Below are 23031 nucleotides of genomic sequence, written 5' to 3'. Positions count from 1 at the left end.
AAATGTTTTTATATTTTTAATCTGTTTGTCTGTCTGTGTGTACACAGTGTGTTTGTACACAGATATACAAAAGCATTTACAATGGGATCCACCACTCATGATAATGCTTCCATTGTGTATTCTTTTCTATTTTATTAAAATATTATTCATTACAAATTATGTTATCATTTACATTAAGATGTTTTAGTAGATTTAGTATATTTAAATTAAACATCTTACAAATGAGGGACATCAGCAACAGTTTTTCCATACAGTATTCATAGTATTACAATGCTGAGTTGCAAGAATAAGCTAGAAGCTTGTACAGAAGTTATAGAGCAGAAATTAAATGCATAGAGGAAAAAAAAGTAGAAAAGTTTTTTTTTTTTTTTAAATGTTTTATGGTTTTATTTTACTTAAGTGCACACAAACAAAGGTGTGTCTTCAGGTGTTTCTTAAATGTTGTTCAGGTTTAAAGTGAAGGTTCTAGAAAGTGACTATCAACTTAGGAATTTAAAAATCTTTTTTTTTTCTTTTTTTTTTTTTGCTTTAATAATAGCAGCACATGCAAGAACTGCATGAACTCTACAAGTTTGTGTAAAACCTGATTACGCTGCATGATTAGAGAACTATCCAAATTGCATTTTGTGCTTGACTCAAAGCAAGAAAATCGGATGGTGCAGATTGTTGATTGGTGCATTTGATAGTGACCTAGAGGTGCAGAATTTAAAAGACTTCATATTCATTTTACAGCATAACTTGCCTTTCCATTAAAAAGAAATACAAAATTCACTGTATTTATGTTTAAATGTAGGTATGAATGCAGTCTATCTGTATGTAAAGAGAGGATATTCAATGACTTTCTCTCAGAGATGAAAGGACAGATAGGCTAATGAGGACGATTTCTTGCCATAAATGATTCATTCTGCACCGTTCTGGGAACATGTGAGGATAGAAGTGGGTGGTTCGGGGGTCTCTCTGGACGTTTTGAGTTATTCTGGGAGATAATTAGTGAGCCTGTATTTTGCCTGCACTGTCACGACTCAGCGCTGCGCAGCAACGGGTGAGGCGGTACTTCACCTGCGGCGAACAGCACGGCTGTGTCCCCTCCCTTATCCAATAGAGAGAAAATATCCACACACACACACACACACACTAGTGATGGGAAGTTCGGATCATTTTACTGACTCGGACCTTTGAGTCTCGTTCAGCAAAATGAACGAATCTTTTTTCCGAGTCATTTCGTTCATTTTAGCAAAATATAATTAAAATGTTACGTGCTACTTCCCTAACACATCTACTACTTATGCAAACGTTGATCACACTACAAACAATACAAACTATAATGCTATAAGAAACAGAAAAGATTCATCGTTTACCTGGGTCTTGATTAGCTCACCTCACCTCTATCTGACAAGTCATCGGGTTTGAGGCGTTCGTTCACCACGTGACAGCCTCATACACTAACCAATGCATTCAGAGCCGGAAAGAGAATTGATTAGTTCACCTCCCGAGTCATCGGGTTTGAGTCGTTCGTTCATCACGTGACAACCCCATAAGCTAAACCAATGCAGTCAGAGCCGGAAAGAGAATTGATTAGTTCACCTGTTTCGAGTCTTGGGGTTTGAGTCGTTCGTTCTTTTGTCACGTGACCACTTGCCGGATCAGTAAAATACTATAAAGTAAAACTGTATTTTTTGTATGTTGGATCACATTTAAGAATTATCATAAAATTATCAAAATATGTGTAATAAGCATTTTCCTAGAAATAAAAATGGTCTGTTCACTTCTGTCACTATGTTTTTGTTACTGTTTCTTGAGGATCTGTGTTATTTTATAAATAAATAAAACCCTGTTATAAATAAAATATTAATTGATTTGTCCTTTCACTGTCTTTGTCTATCAATAAACATATAATATAACTATATAATAAAAAATACAAGCCTAAAATTACAAAAGCACTTATAGTTTGTTCATTTTTACTCCAATTTTGACTTTGCTGGTATAATTGTTTTTCCTAGGCAGACTTGACATATTGGTCTAATGTTTGTATAAGAAGATTGGTCAAAAAGGACACAATGACATAAAGTGAAAGCAAATAACATTTTGAATATGAATGATTAATGTTAGTTTAAAATATTAAGGTTATGATCTGGCTCTGTGGCTTTAGTATATTTTAATTTTCTTGTATTTTTTATTTAAATTGTTTTAATTAATTTTGGAATAGTTATCCTCTTTGCTAAAGCTTTTTCTGGCACAAAAATAAACAATAAAAAAACAATTCAAGAGTGTGTACACAGTGTTAATGTCTAAAGTGCCATATGTTACAAAAGTATAATAAGTTGCACTGTAGTCTAATCTAAAGGGTTAACTCAAAAGACATAAATACAACAAGGTATTGTATTTTATGAAGATTAGACTCCAAAAAAAAAAAAAAAAAAAAATTAAATTAAAACATAACCAACTCTTTGTCATCTTTATTACTACATTCAGTATTATGAAAAAGAACCATCATGACAGAAAGTAAAAGCAATAATTTGAGACCAGAAATGCATCACATAACTGTACGAGTAAATAATAATAATAATAATAATAATAATAATGACTATGCACCCGTTTGTAAGGAAGGTTGTAAATTAACTAATTTCTCTGCCCAAAGCTGTCACATCACGTGACAAAAGAACGAACGACTCAAACCCGATGACTCGGGAGGTGAACGAATCAATTCTCTTTCCGGCTCTGACTGCATAGGGTAGTGTATGAGGCTGTCACGTGATGAACGAACGACTCAAACCCGAAGACTCGAAACAGGTGAACTAATTCCATTACAGAACCTATAGGATGTTGCGCATGCGCGACTGAACGAATTACTCCCTGAGACGACTCGTTCTTCCCGAGTCACATTAAAGATTCGTTCATAAAGAACGAATCGTTCAAGAACGACCCATCACTAACACACACACACACATCCACTTCCGGACACGACTGTGCCAATCCAACCCTCTGTCCTGAGTTTTATCATGCAGCATGCGCAGATGTACCAGTATTCACAACGCTAAAGGACTAAACAGCGCGACTCTCGCAAAACTTAATTCAACTTTAGTAACGGGAGAGACTCGTTCAGCGCTCTCACAGGAAGTTTTCACACTCTCTAGCCGGTTTGAGTGACAAAGGCGATCCCGTGGGAAAATCACGCGCCTTCACAAAATGGATAAAGGAACGGGACTCCGTCCTGTGATTTTGATTATTGCTCTTGGTAAGTTGACTAGTTCTTGATTAAGCCTGCACTCATTGTTTTAAGGTAACAAGTAGGCTTGATTTATAAAACACGTGTGAAAAGTGTATGTTTGCATTTAATTAGTTTAGATAACAACAAAAGCGTTATAGTCACACATTGTGTCTTTATTGTAAACTCTTAATACGGTTGTTTATTGTGTTCAACCATTGTGTTTTGTGTATTCATTATTGTGTATTGTGAGAATTCAGCTTGATGTTTTTGAGATCGACCTCAAATTTGACGGTGACTAATGACGGTGTTTACAATTTTTCCTTATCAGTTTATATAGGTCATTAACTGTTAACCAACAGTACTATATTGGTCTGTTAATAAGCTTAAGTTTTTTTTTTTTTTAGATTTACCCCCTCATAAGTTTGTGATGCTCCAGGTCTAATTATCTAATATTGCCTACATGCCAACCGCCAGAGTTTAGCTTCCAATTTAGGGCTGTGAAATTATCCAGGGGCTAGTTCGGGTGTAAAATATGTTTACTGCAAGCAGATAGCGCAAACCTGTTTTTCAAGAATCATGTTTACCTATATTAGTGGTTCTTATGTGGGTTTGCTTTAGGACTCTGGGCGCCTAGTGCCAAAATAGTTTATCATACAAAAGTAACAAAAAATGGCCTTGGCATCAAATAATTACCTTTATTAATGTTACTTATAAACTGTGTAAGTCCAACAGCATTCGAAAATTATTAATATGAGACGCAATAGAAAAACTTGCCAATTTCATTTAAAAGTGTCACTTGAATTTCAGTTTTCATGCTCTAAACTGTTAATTCACCAAAACGTACTTGTCTAAAACCTTGTGCCATATGACAAAAATTTGTACTAAAGCCAAATTTGACTTTTGATGTCAACAACGAAAGATACGAGAAGCATTTTCTTCCTTATGCAAGATAAATTAATTTTTCCACCATATCAGTGCATGACTTTAGAGTTGCTGTTTAGTATTTCCTTTTTTTTTTTTTTTTGGTGATATGTTTCATCATGTTCCTATTCATTATCATTTATGTAATCGGCTCTGATCAGCTCTCACTCACCAACTTTCATTGTGTCCGGTTTTAATACTACAGCTTTTGACCTCAATTGCATGACCCTAACACAGAAGGTTTATTTTACCATATATTTCACTAGTTTCTACTATGTTTGTCTTCTGTTTCTTGAATTAAGTCTTCCGCCTTACGAGAACAGCCAATCCCTCATGAAGAGGCAAGTTTTTACATGTCACCTTCCCTCAGTTTTGTTTTCTGTCCCTCTGCTCTTCTTTTCAGCTTGTTTCCTCCAGTGTAATGTTCCAGCTCGTTCTTTGGCTTGTTCCATGTTAGTGAATTTTCTCTCTTCAGCTGCCATGCTGATATAATTTGTCTCAAAGCACTTAATTCCCAACCCAATAAAATGTTAATATTCACTTTTAGATGAGATGGCGTGTTTTCATTCCAGTGCTTTGAACTCATCCATGACCTAATATGGTTATTTACAATTAACATTTCCATAAATAGACACATCTCTTTGAGGTCATCTTTGTGCTAGTGTAGTTCTAACAAAACTTTTAACAGATAAACGCATTTATTGTTTACAGTCTTTCTCTTCAGGAAAAAAAGAAAGAAAAGCAGACCAAAAATTTTGATGACTCCTTCTGCACTCAGGATGACTGATACTGATATTTGACTGATACTGTGTATTTGATCATACTGTTACTACAGAACAGTTTTTTCCCCCAGTAGTCCATTAATGTCTCTCAGAACTCACAGAAGCTCCTATTTAGTTAGTATATACTGTTTACCTGAGAAATCTTCTCTTCTTCTCTCAGTGTCGTTCTGTGAGGCCCGTGTGGTGAAGGTTCCGGTCGGTCCTCTAGTCCATGTAGAGGGGCAAGCTGTCTCCATTCGCTGTGATGTGTCTGACTACGAGGGACCCCGAGATCAGGATTTTGAGTGGTCTTTGATCCTTGCCGGAGATAAATTGCTCCCGCTCGTCTCCACCTTTGACAGTAGTTTTGTGGACTCTTCAATGAGGGACCGGGTTAACAGTGGTGACATCAGTTATAAGAAGCTGGAAGATGCTGCTGTTGAACTCAAATTCAAGAAGGTCAGAGCAACAGACAGTGGCGTGTATCGCTGCAGTACCCCGAGCACTGATTCGGTCATCAGCGGGAACTACTACGCCGATCTGGAGCTCAAAGGTTGGTCAAGCCTGTAAAGACTTTTAATTTTTAAAGATTTTTACTTCACTCTCAGAAAAAAATGTGCAAAACCTGTACCTTTTGGGGTAGCACCCTCAAAGGGTACCTTGAGCGTACATATTACTACTCTAAGGTACTAATATTAACCTCAAAACAGGTTTATTTATTCATATTATCCTCCATTTAGTATTTATTTAAATTGGGACAGTGACTTCAGAATGACAATGTTAGTGATAGACTTATATGTTGAGTGATATTTTGGCATTTAGAGATTATTGGTTAATAACTATGCCAATTAACAGAAGTGGTCGTACTGCCAGTTCCAACATTGGGTAAATATTGTGTATCACAAGGATTTGTTCATACTCTGTGTTTTAAATTATTTGCTGTTTATCGGCACGGCTGCGATTTGGCCATAGGTAATATCTCACATCTATGAGTCTGATATTGTGTTTATGCAACAGTTCGAAGGCACGAGTGTGTAAATACATAAGAAACAACAGTTAAGTGTTACTAATTCAAAACCATCACTTTAGAACTAGTAACGAAGGAACGTTGAGTTGCTTCATTAAAAGCTTGTTGTATTACTGTTTTAAAAGCTATGTATTATGTGGAGTACAGTGTTATGAGCAAGTGTGATTACCTGCATCTGATACAGCATTCATTCTTCAGATCTCATATTCAGCATAAAACATTAGTTTAAATGTCCGTTGAGGAAAGCGTACTATCCTTTCATCTGTTAAGTGTGATTTCCGATGACATTGCTGCTAAGTGCATTTGTTGTCTGCATCTTACAAGCCGTTATAAAAAGTCAAAATAACTTCCGTTACAGTCTCTTTCAATATAAAAGTCTTTACTGCTGACTCGTAAAACAATCTCTTGTTACCATCTAATGGTGGAACAATGTCACAAAAATCACCATCACAAAAACACCCAGTTTCCCAATACTAAATATTACTATTATTAATATAAAATATTATTTATTGAATAATAATATTAATAACAACAACAGCCATCATAAAAGTTGCTCGGCAATTCAGTCAAAAGCACAAAGGCAGTACTATGGTATACAGCATTGAAGTCACATAAAAGACAATGTGATGAGATTTTGCCCTCAGCCAAAACTATTTGCTCTGGAACAATTAATAGATTAATGAGACCAAAGACCACACAAGATTTACCCACAACAAATTATATATCATGTTTAACCAGTATAGAGACTTCAAAGTCAGAGGTAAATTCCAGAAGATCTGGCCCGAGGTGATGCCACTCTCAATGGGTTCATGAGCGCTTGAACGGCCGCTGACACCCTGGAGCTCACATCTCCGAAAACCTCGAAGCAAATTTTCAAATAGATGTTATCTTTATTAAAAAACTGCATATTTTAAATCTAAACGAGTACATTATTGCCTTAACCCATAAAACTACATTCTGTGAGACAAAAACACTATTAATTATAAAATTATAGTGGATTTGGGCATCAGCCATGACAGCGGAGTGATACAAACAGTGACACGATTGGAGTTACGATATCGCTTGAATACCGCATTCTTTGTCATTCCTTATTGGTCGACTAATTGGAACAACAAAATCTCAGTTCCAAAGAAATTATATGAAAATAAAACAGCAGAGGCCTGTTCTAACTGCCTAATACAAACAAAAGCAAACTGAATTGATCAAAATAAAAGGCAGGTTACTCCTACTCTCCAACTTCTTAACCCTGCAAAGCCTGACATATTAAATAATTAAAAAAGGAAGTTTATTGAATCTTAGGCAAAATATAAAAAGCAAAGTCTAAATGTTACATGATACAACATTCTTTTATGGCTCCTATGGAGAATATGGAGCTGATACTCAAGGAGGAAAACAAATCTCCTAAATTGTACTTGGAAGCCCACACTGAGCAAAAGTTTCCAATTTGATGCAGTTGCTGATATTTATACGACCAAAATTAAGAAGAAATTTTGATTGTAATCAGCTTGTAATTTAAATCAGTGAGATCTTTAAATATCGGTTGTCACTCTATCTCCCAATAAAATGTCTTAAAATGATATTTATATGCTTAGTTTTATGCTCAAAGCTCTCTCATTTTTATTGCGGGGGGCAAAACATATAATTTAATGCAATACAATGATGGTTGAGAGCTGAACAAATAAGCATTCCTCAAAAGCTTAATGTGTCCTATTTGATAATCGCATATTAATATGATTTTTCCAAAAATATGTATGGATAATCAGATAAACACAAATTGTTTCAGTCAAGTAAAGGGTTATCTTGAAATATTACTAAATATAGAACTTATTCTTACATTTACATCAAAATTAGTAAAGATTTCACAGCAAAAAGACATGTGAACCACGTTCTGAAAGGAGATGTTTTTACAATTATACCAAAAGGCCTTTTACTTGCAAATGTATAAACTATCCACCAGATGACAGATGGCATGTAAAAGATTGAGTACAATAGTTCTTTCAGCAAAATTTTTATCCTGTTGATGTATCAGATATTATTTTTGTATCAGATATAATGCAGTAGATTTATAAAGTTAAACAAGGTCGCACTGAAAGTTACGTGATGCACTGCAAGGCTTGAAGACAAAAATACAAAGACTTATTCTTTGTTCTGTCGGCTAGAGTAAAAGCCTGTGGAGCTTAACGGAGGAGCTCTGAAGCTTTTTTAAGACAGCATTCTGATTTTATCACTCCACTCCACTTTTGGAGATGGACAAAATTAACTCTTCTGCACCAATAACAACAAAACAATAGCACAATCAAAGCACAGAACAACACAACACAGGGAGCATAAAATATGAGGTTGTGTGATGAATAGATCAAAATATTTAATGAATTGTTACATTTGACTGCATAAGATCTGATCCAGCTTTATTTGTAGATTTTCTGGGTCAGTAAATGAGATAATGTTCATATCTGGGTGAGCTTTTCCTTTCATTTCTAGATTTGTTTTCCCTTAGAGAGGACCATTATGGAAGCAGTCACCATTAGGAATTTCCCTAAAACTTTAGCCAAAAGAGAGATTGCAAGCTCGGGTGTTCACCAGAGTTTCACTTTTGATCAATTTAATGCATTCTTGCTGAATAAAAGTAATAATAAAAAAAAAAAAAGAAAAAAAAACTATTGATCACACATTTTTTGACTGATAGTGTATAATTACCTTCTTCATATCCCATTAATGTTCTATCTGGTCTAATTCCAGATCTTTTGTTAAAAGGGAAGTGTATAATTTCTGCAGCACTAGTGGCAACAAATAAAATTAAGTGGTCAGACAGGGTAAAATATAACAATATGGTCCATTGGTCTCAAACTCAATTCCTGGAGGGCCACAGCTCTGCACAGTTTAGCTCAAAGCCTAATCTAACATACTGAGCTAATCAGTGTCTTCAGAAATGCTAGAAACTTACAAGCAGGTGTGATTTGGAGCTGGTTGGAGCTAAACTCTGCAGAGCTGTGGCCCTCCAGGAATTGAGTTTGAGACCACTGGTCTAAAACAAGACTGAGTTTGAGATTACAGTGGGATTACTTGTTTGTCCTAACAGTGGAAGACAGGTGGTGTATGGAAAACGTTTTGTCTCAGCATTATTTTTGCAAGTGTGTTTGGTGATGTGGAAATCACACACTTCACTTTTTAAACCTTTTGACACACAGCTCTTCTTCTACCTGCTTTAAAGTGTCATTTGTTATGTCCAGTGATCGGGGACAGTCTGAAGGTGGCTCCAGCCATTCCCAAGTCAGCGGTGTCTGAGGGAGAATCAGTGGAACTCCAGTGCAGCACGACACGGGGCTTCACGGCGCACACCTTCCTCTCCGTTACTTGGTCCATCAGGAAAGGGAGCAGCCCAGTGGAGGAAATCTTTACATTTGGGCCAGATGATAAGATCAAAGTGGGACGTAACTACACTCAGCGTTACACAGATAGTGGACTTCAGTTGGACCTTCGTGGAGGTGGTTTTTATGGACTGGTCCTGAAAAGAGCAAAGCCATCAGACCAAGGGGAGTATGTGTGTACGGCCCAGGAGTGGGTGAGACAGGGTGAAGAAGGAAAAAACTGGCGTAAGATTCTGGAGAAGTCTGAGGAAATGGGAAAGGTGGTTGTTACACCCACAGGTGAGTTACATCTCATTCTCTCCTCAGTTCCCTATCATGCAAGTTTGTAGATTGTAACTACAATTATGGCTCTTGATTCACGAAACACAGGGACACTGATGACTCCATTACCAGCGACATGATTATGAGGTTGTGCTTTAAAAAATAGCTGGTATTATGGTGAGCCCCTGAGTGATAGCCTTCTGTTAAAATATGCAGTGCTATTACGAGATATAATTATTCTCCATTTTTGATGACTTGAGATTGTGAAGAAGTTGTAATGACATTTCCAGTAAGATAATATAAAGCACAACAGTGATTTCCCCCTAAATTAGTGGCCTTGCCTTGGTTCTTAAAGGGTTTTTTATTTTTATTTTTTTTCCCCATCCATTTTTATATATATATATATATATATATATATATATATATCAGCTGATGCAATAAAAAAAATAAAATAACATAGCTTAAAAGTAGTTTTAAGAGTCTAGGGATACTTGATTACATTATTTGCAATATTTCTTGGGAGTAGGCAGACACTGCTGAACACGTTTGCCACAATTTCCATTTCAGTGGCAACAGCAACTTCTGTCACTGGTTGATTTTCCTTCTGGAATATGGGTAATGTAGTTCTCCAGCAGAAATGATGGTGTTTAAGTTAATTTTACTTATTAAATTTAAAAATTACACTGGTAATTGCCTTCTGCAGAATGTTGTTTCTTAACATCAGAGCTGGTAGTAAATCTGTCTTGAAAGCATTGTTAAATCAGTTTCTCTAAGGACAAAATTAAACTGGTAGGTATATTTCCATAACCTGACTGTTCTGGTCTGTAGTGAGCAGCTGATGCACACTGGTTTTAGAGGGCATTCTTTGATTGACTAGGAAGCAAACATCCTTTACACTTTAAAATGTTCAGTTAAAAAAATAATGCTACCAGTTGGAAAGCATTTTTGATTTGTATTAACTTAAAGAGTTCTAGTAGGCAGTTGAGTAAATTAAGGAATACTTAAAACTACGTTAAATAGATGTTATACTTTAATTCTTAAGCAAGTTATAATTCATGTTTTGACCAAACACACATTACATTGATGCGTGCTGTTATTACAGGTAATTCCCCCAGCCACAATGCTTGCCAGTGGGCATATTCAGTATATGAGTTTCAAGTTTAGGTTTTATAGTTTTACAAAAAAAACTTCTCAAATCAAGTAAAGACTCACTGTGATGTGTGTGACTCACCATAGTCATACTTATAAATCAGGTGGAATTGTCCTGCCTCAACTTTTGCAGAAATAGGAATCAGTGATCAAACTGAGCATGCTCAGCAGACTCGGTTCAACTTTTATCATCAAACTTTTTAAACATGTAGACAAAAAGAGATTGTCTAACTGATGTAATATCAACCTGACACATTTTTATATGATTTAAATGATTGATTAAAACCTGTTAACTCTGGTATTTGTATTTTGTGTGCAATATGCAATAGAAAATGTACTATAGGTTTGCCGTCTGAGCCTGAGATTAGCATGGTTGTCTGGGATACAGAAACCATTACTTTAACTCTTTTTAATTTATGCTGGGATTTGTAAGATAAATTATTGCCTGTAGACACCAGACAGGAGACAATGCTGCTTTCTAAGTCCCTGTTATTATGAAACCTTACGAACAATGCTAGCAGACTCTAAGGGATTTCTAGACTGTAGCTGTGACCTTTTTATAGTATTTTATTAAAAGCGCTCCTGCCTATCCAAGTTCTTTCATGTGGCTCTCACTTCAGTAAATGTGTTCATTTTATCTCAGCTTGACTTGAAGTTGTAAAGAGGCCCTGAGGGATTACAAATAGTGGCAATGACTGATTCTATTCAAAGTCAGAATGTCAAAGGATGCCCAATGTAGCTCCAAAATGACAAAAATACGTTCACAGTTTATTTAAAGGTCCAATTCTCACTATTATCAAACCATTAAGTACAACTTTGCCTTGATAAACTACTAATGGTTTGCTTATTGATAGCTAGTGGTTGTTAAGTTTAGGATTAGGGATGTAAGCAAAATATGTGCTTTATAAGTACTAATAAACAGCCAATATGTTATTTATAGTCATGCTAATAAGCAACTAGTTAATAGTGAGAATTGGTTCCTTTAATAAAATGTTACCAAAAGTATCATTACAAGAAGTCCGTAATCCAGATGTATGCCTTCTGAGTCTTCTGAGGTTATATGATATTTGATGAATGTGATCATTTTGGTTTGTATCCGTCGTTTTTCTATGATTTATTTCACCTCTGTCCTCCCATTTGTTGTCAAGATAACGTGGCTGGCCACATTCTTTCTGGTGTGCAGATCACACCATCTTAGATTTTGCTGGATATACAGTCATGGCCAAAAATATCGGCACCCTTGGTAAATATGATCAAAGACGACTGTGAAAATTAGAAATATATTCACAGAAATATAAATAGGAGGGAAAACAAAGCCCAAATTCCCTTAATCATCCATCACAATGAGAAAAACCAAAGAATATATTTCTGATGTGCAGCAAAAGATAATTGAGCTTCACAAATTAGTGAAGTGGCTTTAAGAAAAGAGCTACAGCAGTGAAAATTCCCATTTCCACCATCAGGGCAATAATTAAGAATTTCCAATCAACATAAAATGTTACGAAACTGCCTGGAAGAGGACGTGTGTCTATATCGTCCTAATGCACGGTGAGAAGGAGAGTTTGAGTGGCTAAAGACTCCAAGGACCACAGCTGGAGAATTGCAGCACCTACAAACAGGACCTACATCACCATATTGTTTGGGAGGGTTTCAAGAAAAATTCTCCTAGCTCATTCAAAAACAAACTCCAGCATATTCAGTTATCAGACACAACTGGAACTTCAAATGGGGACTGGCTTCTATGGTCAGATGAAACTAAAAAATGAGCTTTTTAGCAGGAAACACTCAAGATGGGTTTGGTGAACACAGGGATAAAAAGTACACCATGTGTACAATGAAATATAAATGAAATAAAATATAAAAATATAAAAATAAAAAATAAAAAGGATTTACAATGCAGATTAATTTTCACAGCCGCCTTTGATCATATTTACCAAGGGTGCCAATATTTTTGGCCATGACTGTAGTTTGACAACACAACATGCATGGAAAACTGAGAGATAAGTTTGCATGACATTTGCTGGCACAATCACTTTTTTTTGGTTTCTATCTCTGACTTACAAGACTAGAAACTCTCTCAGGGAGTAGAAAGTCCCAAACACTTCCAGACGTGCAAACATACTTTCTCTCACAGCATACTCTACCTTGTCCTTCCCTACTTCACCTTTAAACCATGTAAGATTACTAGATGCCTGCTGTCAAAAGTACCACAGAAAGTACTGGACGAAGTTTTAACAGCGGTGCATTTGTGGGTAATTGAGCCAGTTTTGTTTGCTGTTGGCCCTGATGCTATCTCCGACCCTCTTACCGGCCTCCAGACTGCAGTGCTACAATGTGTGAGGGATGTTTGAAGTTTACCAAGCAAACAGTCACTGGCTGCCCTATCTGAGTACACTGCATTTCACCCCTCATAAATGGAAAACAGATCTTGGTGACAGTGTTGCAGCAAGTCATATTTGATCAAACACAAACCAGTTTAATGACTTTATTTAAAGATTCCTCCATATATCTATGTTACATTTAAATCAGTTTTCTTTTTGTTCAGTTCAACGTTGAAGTAAATTAACTCTGTGCACTCTCAGAAATAAAGGTACCAAAGCTGTCTGTCACTGGGGCGGTGCATTTTCAAAAGGTACACTTTTGTACCTATTAGGTTCTTATATGTACAATTTAAGTACTAATATGTACCTTTAAGGTACCAAAATGGACTCTTTAGGTACAGACCTGTACCTTTTGAAAAGGTACCACCCCAGTGACAGCTTTTGTACCTTTATTTCTGAGAGTGTGTGTCTGTGCATGGTTCACTGGTTTCAGCGGAGATGGATATCTCTAACCTGTTGTTTGTCTGTGAATGATTGATCCAGTTCTTTTCCTGGTGTACTTGACAGTTACAGTGGCTTAACTAAAGTAAGGGAAGATGATTCCGTTTCTAAGGCTTTGCAGTGTCATATGATAGCAGGAGAAAAAAAAACAAGAAGTGTTTTACGTATGTAAAGTAGGGCTGGACTATATAGGAAGCTGGCAAACTTGGTTTTCTAGCTCATTTTAAGTGTGTTGTAACAAATTTTGAAAAGTACAACATGAATTCATGAAAATGGCATGTTATTCAAATAGTTTTGCATGTCACACTGGAGGATATTTCAAGGCTATTTTGTGCATTAACATTTGTTCTTTTAATAGACACTTTTATCCAAAGCAGCTTACAAAGGAAAAACTGTTTTTCATAAGAGCCATCTGCAGTATGCAATTTCTATTTTAGAAGTATAAGCTAGTATATAAGCTATAGAGCAGATATAATTAGATATGTTCCTTTGAAGTAAGTATCGTTGTTTATGGTTCTGGATTAGTAAAGTGATTGCAAAAGTGGTGTGTCTTCATCTTAAGAAAGAGACTGTTAAACTCCTGCATTCTGCTTCTGTACAGAAAAGTTATCTTTTAATTTTAGTAAGCATAATTTGCTTGGACCTTTCTTTCAGTTACAGGTGTCACCCACTAGAAGTAGAAAATAATATATATTTTTTAATTAATGAATTAATCTTTAAATTTCTCAGGTCTCCTGTCCTGATTAACTACAGGGATTTCTTTCAGGGTTTCCCAGCAGATTGTTCAATTATTGAACAATGAATGAAACAGTAAATTTGTGAGTTGCTTCACATGAGTCGGGACTCACTGATAATTAATTATTAATAGTGAGATATTGCTGAAAACATACAACACAGTCTCACAGGTAAACCTATTTTCCGAGGTTACGTTTTCATATAAGTTATTGATGTGAATAGTATGAAAGCATATGAATGAGATCGCAAAAATTCAAATTAATTGGCCAATTTGCCTAGACATAAAATAGTTACAGACAGCATTAAGATTGTCGAAAAATAAAAAACCCTACACTAATTTTGCTAATGTTACATTTAATCTACATTCAAGATGTCCTCACCACAGGACAACTAGCACATTTTACTTGGATGTTAAGGCATTACAGTGACATGAAATGTCTTATTCCATGATATAATATTTTGTATGAGTGGACCGTAACTGGGGAAAGAACATATCTGAGAAGGTTAATTTCTTGGCTTTGTTATGAGAGAATGTGCTTCTATAAAGTGGCAGTAGCAAAGTCCTCCCTTCAAGTTCCTCTCTTGAGCTTTCTTGAGGCCTCATTTCTGAGGCATTCCTCTGTCTTTCATTCTGATGGCTCATTGTGAAACATTACAACTGTTAATCGTAGAGTTCTCTGTTCAGTTTTTTTTTATACTCTTCATTGCGTGCTTGCAGAGCACCAGCACACTCCTGGCTTCTTTCATTTCTTTTTTTTTTTTTCTTCCCGTTTTTGCCGCTGGTGATAGAATCATGTCAAGGATTTCTGTGCAACATGCTGCTTTATTTTTGAAGTCTTCTCGCTCAACGTTAAATGTTAATCAGTGTTTTGCATATTCTAACTGAACTGTGAATTCAGCCTGGGGGAATTTCCTTGTAGCAGGTTATTTAAAGCTACACTACATAATAGCGCTAAATGCAATGTGCACAAGGCTCAGGCCTCTTTGTTTAAGCTTTTTTTTTTTTTTACATTTTTTACCACAATGATAGCTGATTTGTGAGATGTTTTTGACTACACCGTGCTGGAGGAAGTGCATGCATTTTATGTGATATGGGTCAGTTTAAGATAAGGAGTAGAGGAACTGGTTAAGCATCAGCTGAGACTAATTTTGTCAGTTCAGGTCCTTTGTCTTTAGGAGTACAGTACTTTTAATAGAGCACTAAGAACTGTTTTCTTACCATACAAACAGGTGTCTTTTCTCAAAGTACACAACAGCTGGGCACAATGTGTGACTACAGTGGCAGTGAGTGAGCTGGCCTGGTGTCAAATACACAAAGCCAGCCCTGTGTGTGTGTGTGAGCTTATCATAGCTTGAACAATGACAGCTGTAAATTGAGAGAATGTGCACCCTTGCCCTTCCCTTCCTATCCAGAGACGAAAACTAGGTCGACTACCATGCCTCTGCAGACACTATGTATTGGTGATATACCTGACACCTGATGATGTAGTGTTGTTCATACTTTTGAGATGCATTCGATCTGGAATGGCAATTGATTATTTTTATTCAGAGACCACAAACATTTTAACCAAAAGTCATTTGGAACCAAGATTCAAAAAGTTTAATGCAAAAAGTAAAATACTTTAACCTGTTAATAACAAGAAATAAAATGCAATTTAAAAATTTGCTCACTAAATGAACACAAAGAAAAAAAAAAGTTAATAATTTTCACTTAGATGTGTATACACACACACACATGTTCGTTTTTGTGAAAAGTGGGGACATCCCATAGGCGTAATGGTTTTTATACTGTAATTACTGTATGTGCTATTGCCCTACACCTAAACCTACCTCTTACAGGAGACTGTGCATTTCAACTTTCCCCAAAAAAACCTCACTCTGTGTGATTTATAAGCGTTTTGAAAAGTGGGGACATGGGTCAATGTCCTGAAGTCACTTCACCTTGTAATACCTATGTCATACCTTTGTCATTATACAAATCTATGTCCTGACTTTTCACAAAAACGCGCACACACACGCACACACATACATATACATATACATATACATATACATATATATATATATATATATATGTATGTGTGTGTGTGTGTGTGTATGTATGTATAACAATTCATAGTAAACAACTTTACATACATACACTACCATTCAAATTTTGTGTTTTTGAAAAGTCTTTTATGCTCACCTAGGCTGTTTTTACTTAAAAATACAGTAAAAACAGTAATATTGTTTTCTACTTGAATATATTTTAAAATGTAGCCTGATTTATCCCTCTGATGGCAAAGCCAAATTATCAGCAGCCATTACTCCAGTCTTCAGTGTCACATGATCATTCAGGGAAAAAAAAAAAATTTTGTTATCAATGTTGAAAACAGTTGTGCTGCATTTTTGTGGAAACTGTGATACATTTGTTTCATTATTCTTTTAGTAGAACAACATTAATGCAATCAATACTCCAATAATGCAATGTGGGGACTTTAGTAATGACTTTGAGGGGTGACTGAAGTGAATCATTGAATCCGTATTGAATTAATTTGTTAATTTTAAGTTAAAATCAGAGTGGAGTTGCAAGACAGGTTTGTGAAATTAGACTAATGATGGAATTTTATTTAATTTTTTTTTTCTTCATTTGTGAGTTGATTTCCCCAAAAAGTGTAAATGCTGTGATTCTGTGGTGCTATTAAAAAATTACTTTGCTTGATGAATAGTGGTAAGGGTTTGAGGTGGGACTGTCTGTTTGGCTGGCCAATGGGTTGGGCAATACATTTGAAATCTCATTAAAAGATGCAGGTAAATGTTTTTTGTAAGTTGCTTATATCTCGCAGTCTGTGACTGATTGTCTTTATGTTCCCTTCTTCTCTCACAGATCTGCAGTTCAAGGTGACCCTTACACCCTTTCTGAACCCTCAGTCCACAAGCGAGCCCACTGAACTGCGCTGTGAGGTGGTCGACCTCCTCCACCTCCAAGACGGCCGCCTGGGCGTGACCTGGTCTTACTCTACAAACACGCCTGGAGATGTATCTCAGAAGAAAATCACTATAGCCTCCCTGAATGAACAAGGAGCGCTGATTGCAGACAGTCAGTACCAGCAGAGGTTGGACAGTGGGGACATAGCAGCGACCAGGAGAGAGTCTAACATCTTCATTCTGCGAATGCTTCAGACTCGAGACGCAGACATGGGCTCTTATTCCTGTGTGGTAACTGCATGGAAGCCCACTCAGCGAAGTGGATGGGAAAAAGTGAAGGAGGTCCAGTCAGCGCCTGTCACTATTCAGTGGACACCAAAAAGTAAGCTCTAAATTTGGGGCCTTTGTTTTTGTGAAGCTTCCTTTTGGGTCTGTTAGATATAATTTGGTTAAGTTAGCCATGAAACACTAACTTTTTTTCACTAACTTACATTCTTTAAGCAAGTATGCAAACCCGAGTGCTTGGCCAACACATTTTCAAGTGTTTGGTCCTGTTAAACATATTCATGTTCTTGTACTGTTACTGCTCTTTATGCTAACAAAATTCTGTAATTATAGACCAACCCAATTTATACTTCTGCGTCGAACCTACGCCGTAGCCTACGCAGAGACGCACAGGGCTGCGCGGTAACCTACGCCCTACCTGACGTGCACCTCTCCAAAAATCTAACAGCGCGTCAATTCTACACAGACCGCAAGCGCTGTGATTGGTCTGCTAGAACCCCTCCCTCCGTATGTACTTGAGATTTGTGTGCGTTTATGAGCGCTGTAATATAGTTTAATGTTACACCTTCTTATTTCAAATAAAACAAAGCAAAGAACAAGTGTCTTATCATTTATTATACTACATAGCATTATACATCACTAGTTGTTCGCGACAAACAATGTTGATCTGCTGTGGTACACGTCCTTGTGGAGATTGAAAGAATGCCGTCTTCTCCTGTTCCGTTGTTGTCTCCTTTTTGTAGTTTTAAATAATGATTTGATATTTATTTGCCGCCGTCACGGCTATGCTTCTTCGGCTTTTGCCGTGGTACTGCGGCTTCACAAGCAACATGCCCGTGGACACTGCAGACTAGCGGTCTGCATGTGGACTGCACGTCGATGCGGACGACGACGCAGAAGTATAAATGAAAACCGACGCACAGCTTACGGCGTAGAGACTACGGCGTAGGTCCGACGCAGAAGTATAAATTGGACTTATGCCTCAGAGAAACGTGTGCAACCATCTTTAAAATGTTCTCTTTGAAATTCTGTTTTTGCAGTAGCTCTACAGCGTCACTGTTGAGGAGTAATTAGCTGGTGAAGTGAATTTACTTATTGTAGAGTTATAGAAAGTTATCGTGTGCATTGTAATGTACAAAGCGGATGTCATAACAAATGTCAGCAGACCAGGAAGATTTTAAAACGAGACGTTCATTCATAAATTTGTAAGACCTTACCATCACTCTGTGGAAATACAAATGTAATACAGAAGACAATAGCTATGTCTCCATCCAATGACGCAATTTTTATATATGATAAATTAGAAGACAAAACACAATAAGTGCTGTCATTGCTTTCGGAGGTGGATGCCTGCTGTTTGGGAATACAGTCGTGACAATTATGGGTCAATGACGTGATGCTAATTTTTTTGTGTCCATATGGTTTAATACAATTTAAAAGGGATAAAATTTCAAAATAAATGTGCAAATTATTTGCATACATTCTCTTTTTTGTGGACAAGTCTAAAATTTCCTGTTTGAATTCATTTTGAGAGAATATTTGGGGGATTATTGCAAAAATGTCAATGTGGTGTAAGCGTAAAAACCTTATGGTTACAGTACCAAAAAATTGATCTCGTTTAAAAAAGGTGAAATTCTCAATAAAACACCAGATCAGCTAGTTTGGCATAACCGTACATTAATACTATTTAATAGTAAATAAAAATAAATGGATCACCATTGTTCTCAATATTAGAATTAATTCGGGGAATTATGGGAGTCAAGTCAAATTCCTTGAGTGTCAAGGTGGTGTAACCACCATTCAAGGAGCCATTTTTAAAAATATTTTTCAAGAAGATCATGTGACAGGAAATTATATCACAGAGAAGGACCTCTGGTGATACTAACTGCTACATGCAAAGGATTATTAACTATAATTTGACATTTTTAGGGTATGGTCAGGTATTCTTAGGTATACATGTCAAATGGTACGACCTCAGAAATACATTGATAGTTCATCATTATTATGAAAATGAGTATTAACTTTAAAAATTACATTTGAAATATTCCCACCAAGGCCATGTACTTACATAGGTGTCCATGATAACGCATGTCAAATTTTGATTTTAAATTTGAAATGTCAAGTGGTGTAACCGGTTACACCAGTTGACTCCTATTACAAGCCTTTCTGTTAGGAGCCAATTTAGTCGAATATCACTAGTTTATGATGCTGATTAAAGATGGAATATAAATTAACCTACTATTTGAAACTATTTTCAAGTGTTAAATGTTGTATTTTTTGAGAAAATGGTTCTTTATCTACAACTTTATTATTAAAGCTCTGTAAGTCTAGGATAAAATAATTGTTGCACAATATTAGTGTTTTTGAAATATTTAGGCTAGCTTTAATGCATATTTCTATTCCATTCACTTAACATTTTAAAGGGATAGTTCACATTTCCATTTAGTGATTTAGCAGACGCTTTTATCCAAAGCGATTTACAAGTGAGGACAATGGATGCAATCAAAGTAAGAGCAATAATATGCAAGTGCTATAACAAGCCTCAGTTAGCTTAACGTAGTACACATAGCAAGGATTTTTTTTAAATTATATAATAAAAAAAAAGAAAACATATAGAATAGAAAAAGAATAGAGAAAGCTATAGAGTATAGTTAGTTGGATAGTTCACCCAAGAATGAAAATTACCACCTTATTTACTCACCTTCAAGCCATCCAAGGTGCATATGACTCTTTTTCTTTCAGAAAAATACAATCAGCATTATATTAAAAAAATGTCCTGGCTCTTCCAAGCATTATAATAGCAGTGAATGGGTGATATTCAATAGTCCAGTAGAAGTCCGATAAACTGCATTTAACTAACTGTACCCAGCCTGTTTTTAGGATTTGCAGTCACTCTTCTAATATTTCATTTTTACCCCATGAGCTAAGTGCTCCCAGCAACTGTGACAGTTGTACCACTTAGCGCACTATATAGCTTGATGTTTGAAAGTCTCCAATGTCTCTCATTTTTCAGCTCTCAATAAGAGATTAGAGTAAATGGCTTTAATTGTGTTTTGTGATGGCGTCTTCTATGTGAAGACAGATTTAGCTCACAATGGTTGCTCTGTCTTGGTCTGGACCTTCTCCATTGCACCCTTGATTTCACTTACACTGTGTTCTGAAACTATATCTGATACTGATGAAATCTACATGGTGGCAACCACCAAATAAGGATTGATCCTAAAAAAATCCTAAAAAGGAAATTGGGGCACTAATTGAGGATAGGGGTGTGCGATATTGACAAAAAATAACATTTCGATATTTTCTGGGATTTTATCGATAACGATAATTAGACGATATTTTGCTGTGTTATCATGCTGGTACCTTAAGGACTGTCGTGGACAGCCGACTCCTGAACTTTTTGATATTCTTCATATTCTGTGCAGTGGTCAGTTCACACTGATAGAAATTAATCTTTTCCAATGAGATTAAACTGATTTTTACATTTTATGGGCATTTTTACCTTTATAAAGCCATTTTTTTTCTTAAAGTGTCCATTATCTTTTGAGTCAAATTCTTACATTTAATCAGTGAATTAGAATAATAAGACTTTTGGGCTGTTACCAAGCAAATGAAATCGGTATCAACAAAATTCATCTTTGCAATGCAGAGAAACACAAAAGCTGCATCTGAAGTGGCATTTAGATGCATTTACACAGTGTTTAATGCAAGACATGAATGCTTTTAACCTGCAATTACAAATGCATAAATCATGTTTTGATATATTAAACACAAAACGTTAAATACCGGTATTTGAAATTATTTAAATAATAAAAGATACTTTGAATGTGAAATTACAATCGCCAGCAGGTGGCAGCAAGTCACTGTTAATAAGCGAGTCATTGCGATTGAACCGAATCATTCAAACGGTTGATTCATGCAGGAACGAAACGCCCTCATGTTGCTCAGAGACGCAAAACAGTGCTGTGGCTGTGTTTGGAGTGATTTTTGTTGTCGAAATAAAGCAAAAACAGGAAATATGGTGTCTAAAACATAAGCCTCTCAATTAACCTCTTGTTTATTGAACTGTTGTAAAAAATCAATATCACATTTGTAATCATGGTCATTTTTGGAGCGTTATTTTTCGTGTGAAATTAAGTAGGCTATATGAAGTGGTACAAAATAGCCTATATACATTTTCTGCCCCCATGTCTTTAATTTTGTGTTCATTCTAAATGTAGTGCAAGTGCAGTGAAAGAACACACTCTACGCACGCGCACTAGTCTAGACTTCACGTAATGAATGCGTGCGCACTGTAGGTGTGTTTTGAATGGTTTTTGCAAAATACTCGATAATGTCAAATCGCATATCGTTTAAACAATTGCGATATTATCGCAGACGATATATCGCACACCCCTAATTGAGGAATGTCTCAACTTTCTTGATGGCAATTTTGGTCTCTTGAATCCTTTAGCTCTCTCAGCTTATTATACATGAAGTGTTATCTAGAAACTTTATTTACTATGACTATATTTTGAAGCTGCTCCTAAAAATAGTCAAATCTTTACCAAAATATGATCAGATGTTCAGATGAAGCCTCATAATTTTGAAGTATTTCCAATAAATCTCTAACAAATAAATGTTTTAAAGTTGACAGCAGAGCCTCCAAATAGGGGTCTGCAGCAGATACTGATGTGTGTATGGGAAATAGAAAAACAAATGATTTGTGTAACACTTGCAAAATATAAATACCTAAAAAAAAATTAATTAAAAGTTGCTCAAAATTATATTATATGGGTAAAGCTCTGAGGAAAGTTATTTCATTGTACTCAAACTGAATTTTGCAATAGTTTGAGTATTTATGTGATCTTCTTTTTAGTTCCAGTTTTGCAAGTAGTAGCCCATCGTGTGAGAGAAGCCTCGACTGGTGGATCCACATTTGAGATGAGCTGTCGGGTGACTGGTCAGAACCTGAAGAATCCCGGCTACTCAGTGCTCATCCGCTTTGAGGAGATCTTGGGAGGAAAGTCCCGCAAAGTGTTGTCACTTAGCCAGGACTCAGTTTTGCAGCTGGAGGAGTGGAGCGAGCCGAGCCGCATTGACAGCGTGGTTCTGGAGAAGACCGGGCAGCTCGAGTACCGCTTCCGTTTGTATGGGGCCCAGGTCACAGATCGTGGGTTCTACTATTGTGACGTCACGGCCTGGACACGAGATCAGAGCCAAGACTGGATCAAAGCCGTCAGTGCGGAGTCCAACAAGATTGAGATCGCTTTTGTACACACAGGTATTGTCATGCTAACTACACTAGACTCAGTGAGCTTTAAAACTCAAAAGGATGATGCTTAATTGCCTGTAGGGTATGTTTACAGCTGAGGTCATGTTACCCTCTCACACACTTTCTGTAGTTCCCTCTTTCTGTCTGATTCTGGATGACTAGACCTCTATAGTATCTCCCTCAGGGCAGATTCCTGCTGCCTACAGAGACTTTTTATCTCTCACTCTCTTTCGTTCATAGGCAGCATTTTAAAACATCACAGACATGCTCCCATGTGAAAGCTTGTTCCAAATGCTAAACTAAGGCCAAATTCACATGTATTCTTCACAGTGA

At 36.4% G+C, this 23031-nt stretch overlaps 1 protein-coding gene across 1 annotated transcript in view; it reads left to right on the top strand.

Moving 5' to 3' along the window:
* The first annotated feature begins 2915 nt into the window (after window positions 1–2915).
* Window positions 2916–23031, top strand: part of ptgfrna (prostaglandin F2 receptor inhibitor a) — a 30121-nt gene continuing 10005 nt past the window's right edge. Inside the window, exons 1-5 of the mRNA XM_058787839.1 lie at window positions 2916–3235; window positions 5072–5443; window positions 9148–9564; window positions 17119–17541; window positions 22303–22707. Of these exons, the coding sequence (XP_058643822.1) occupies window positions 3187–3235; window positions 5072–5443; window positions 9148–9564; window positions 17119–17541; window positions 22303–22707 (1666 nt within the window). The 5' untranslated portion in view covers window positions 2916–3186. The remainder of the gene's footprint in view (window positions 3236–5071; window positions 5444–9147; window positions 9565–17118; window positions 17542–22302; window positions 22708–23031) is intronic.

This window comes from Onychostoma macrolepis, chromosome 09, assembly GCF_012432095.1.
Source record: "Onychostoma macrolepis isolate SWU-2019 chromosome 09, ASM1243209v1, whole genome shotgun sequence".
Taxonomy (NCBI): Eukaryota; Metazoa; Chordata; class Actinopteri; order Cypriniformes; family Cyprinidae; genus Onychostoma; species Onychostoma macrolepis.
This window is presented reverse-complemented; position numbering and strand designations above follow the sequence as displayed.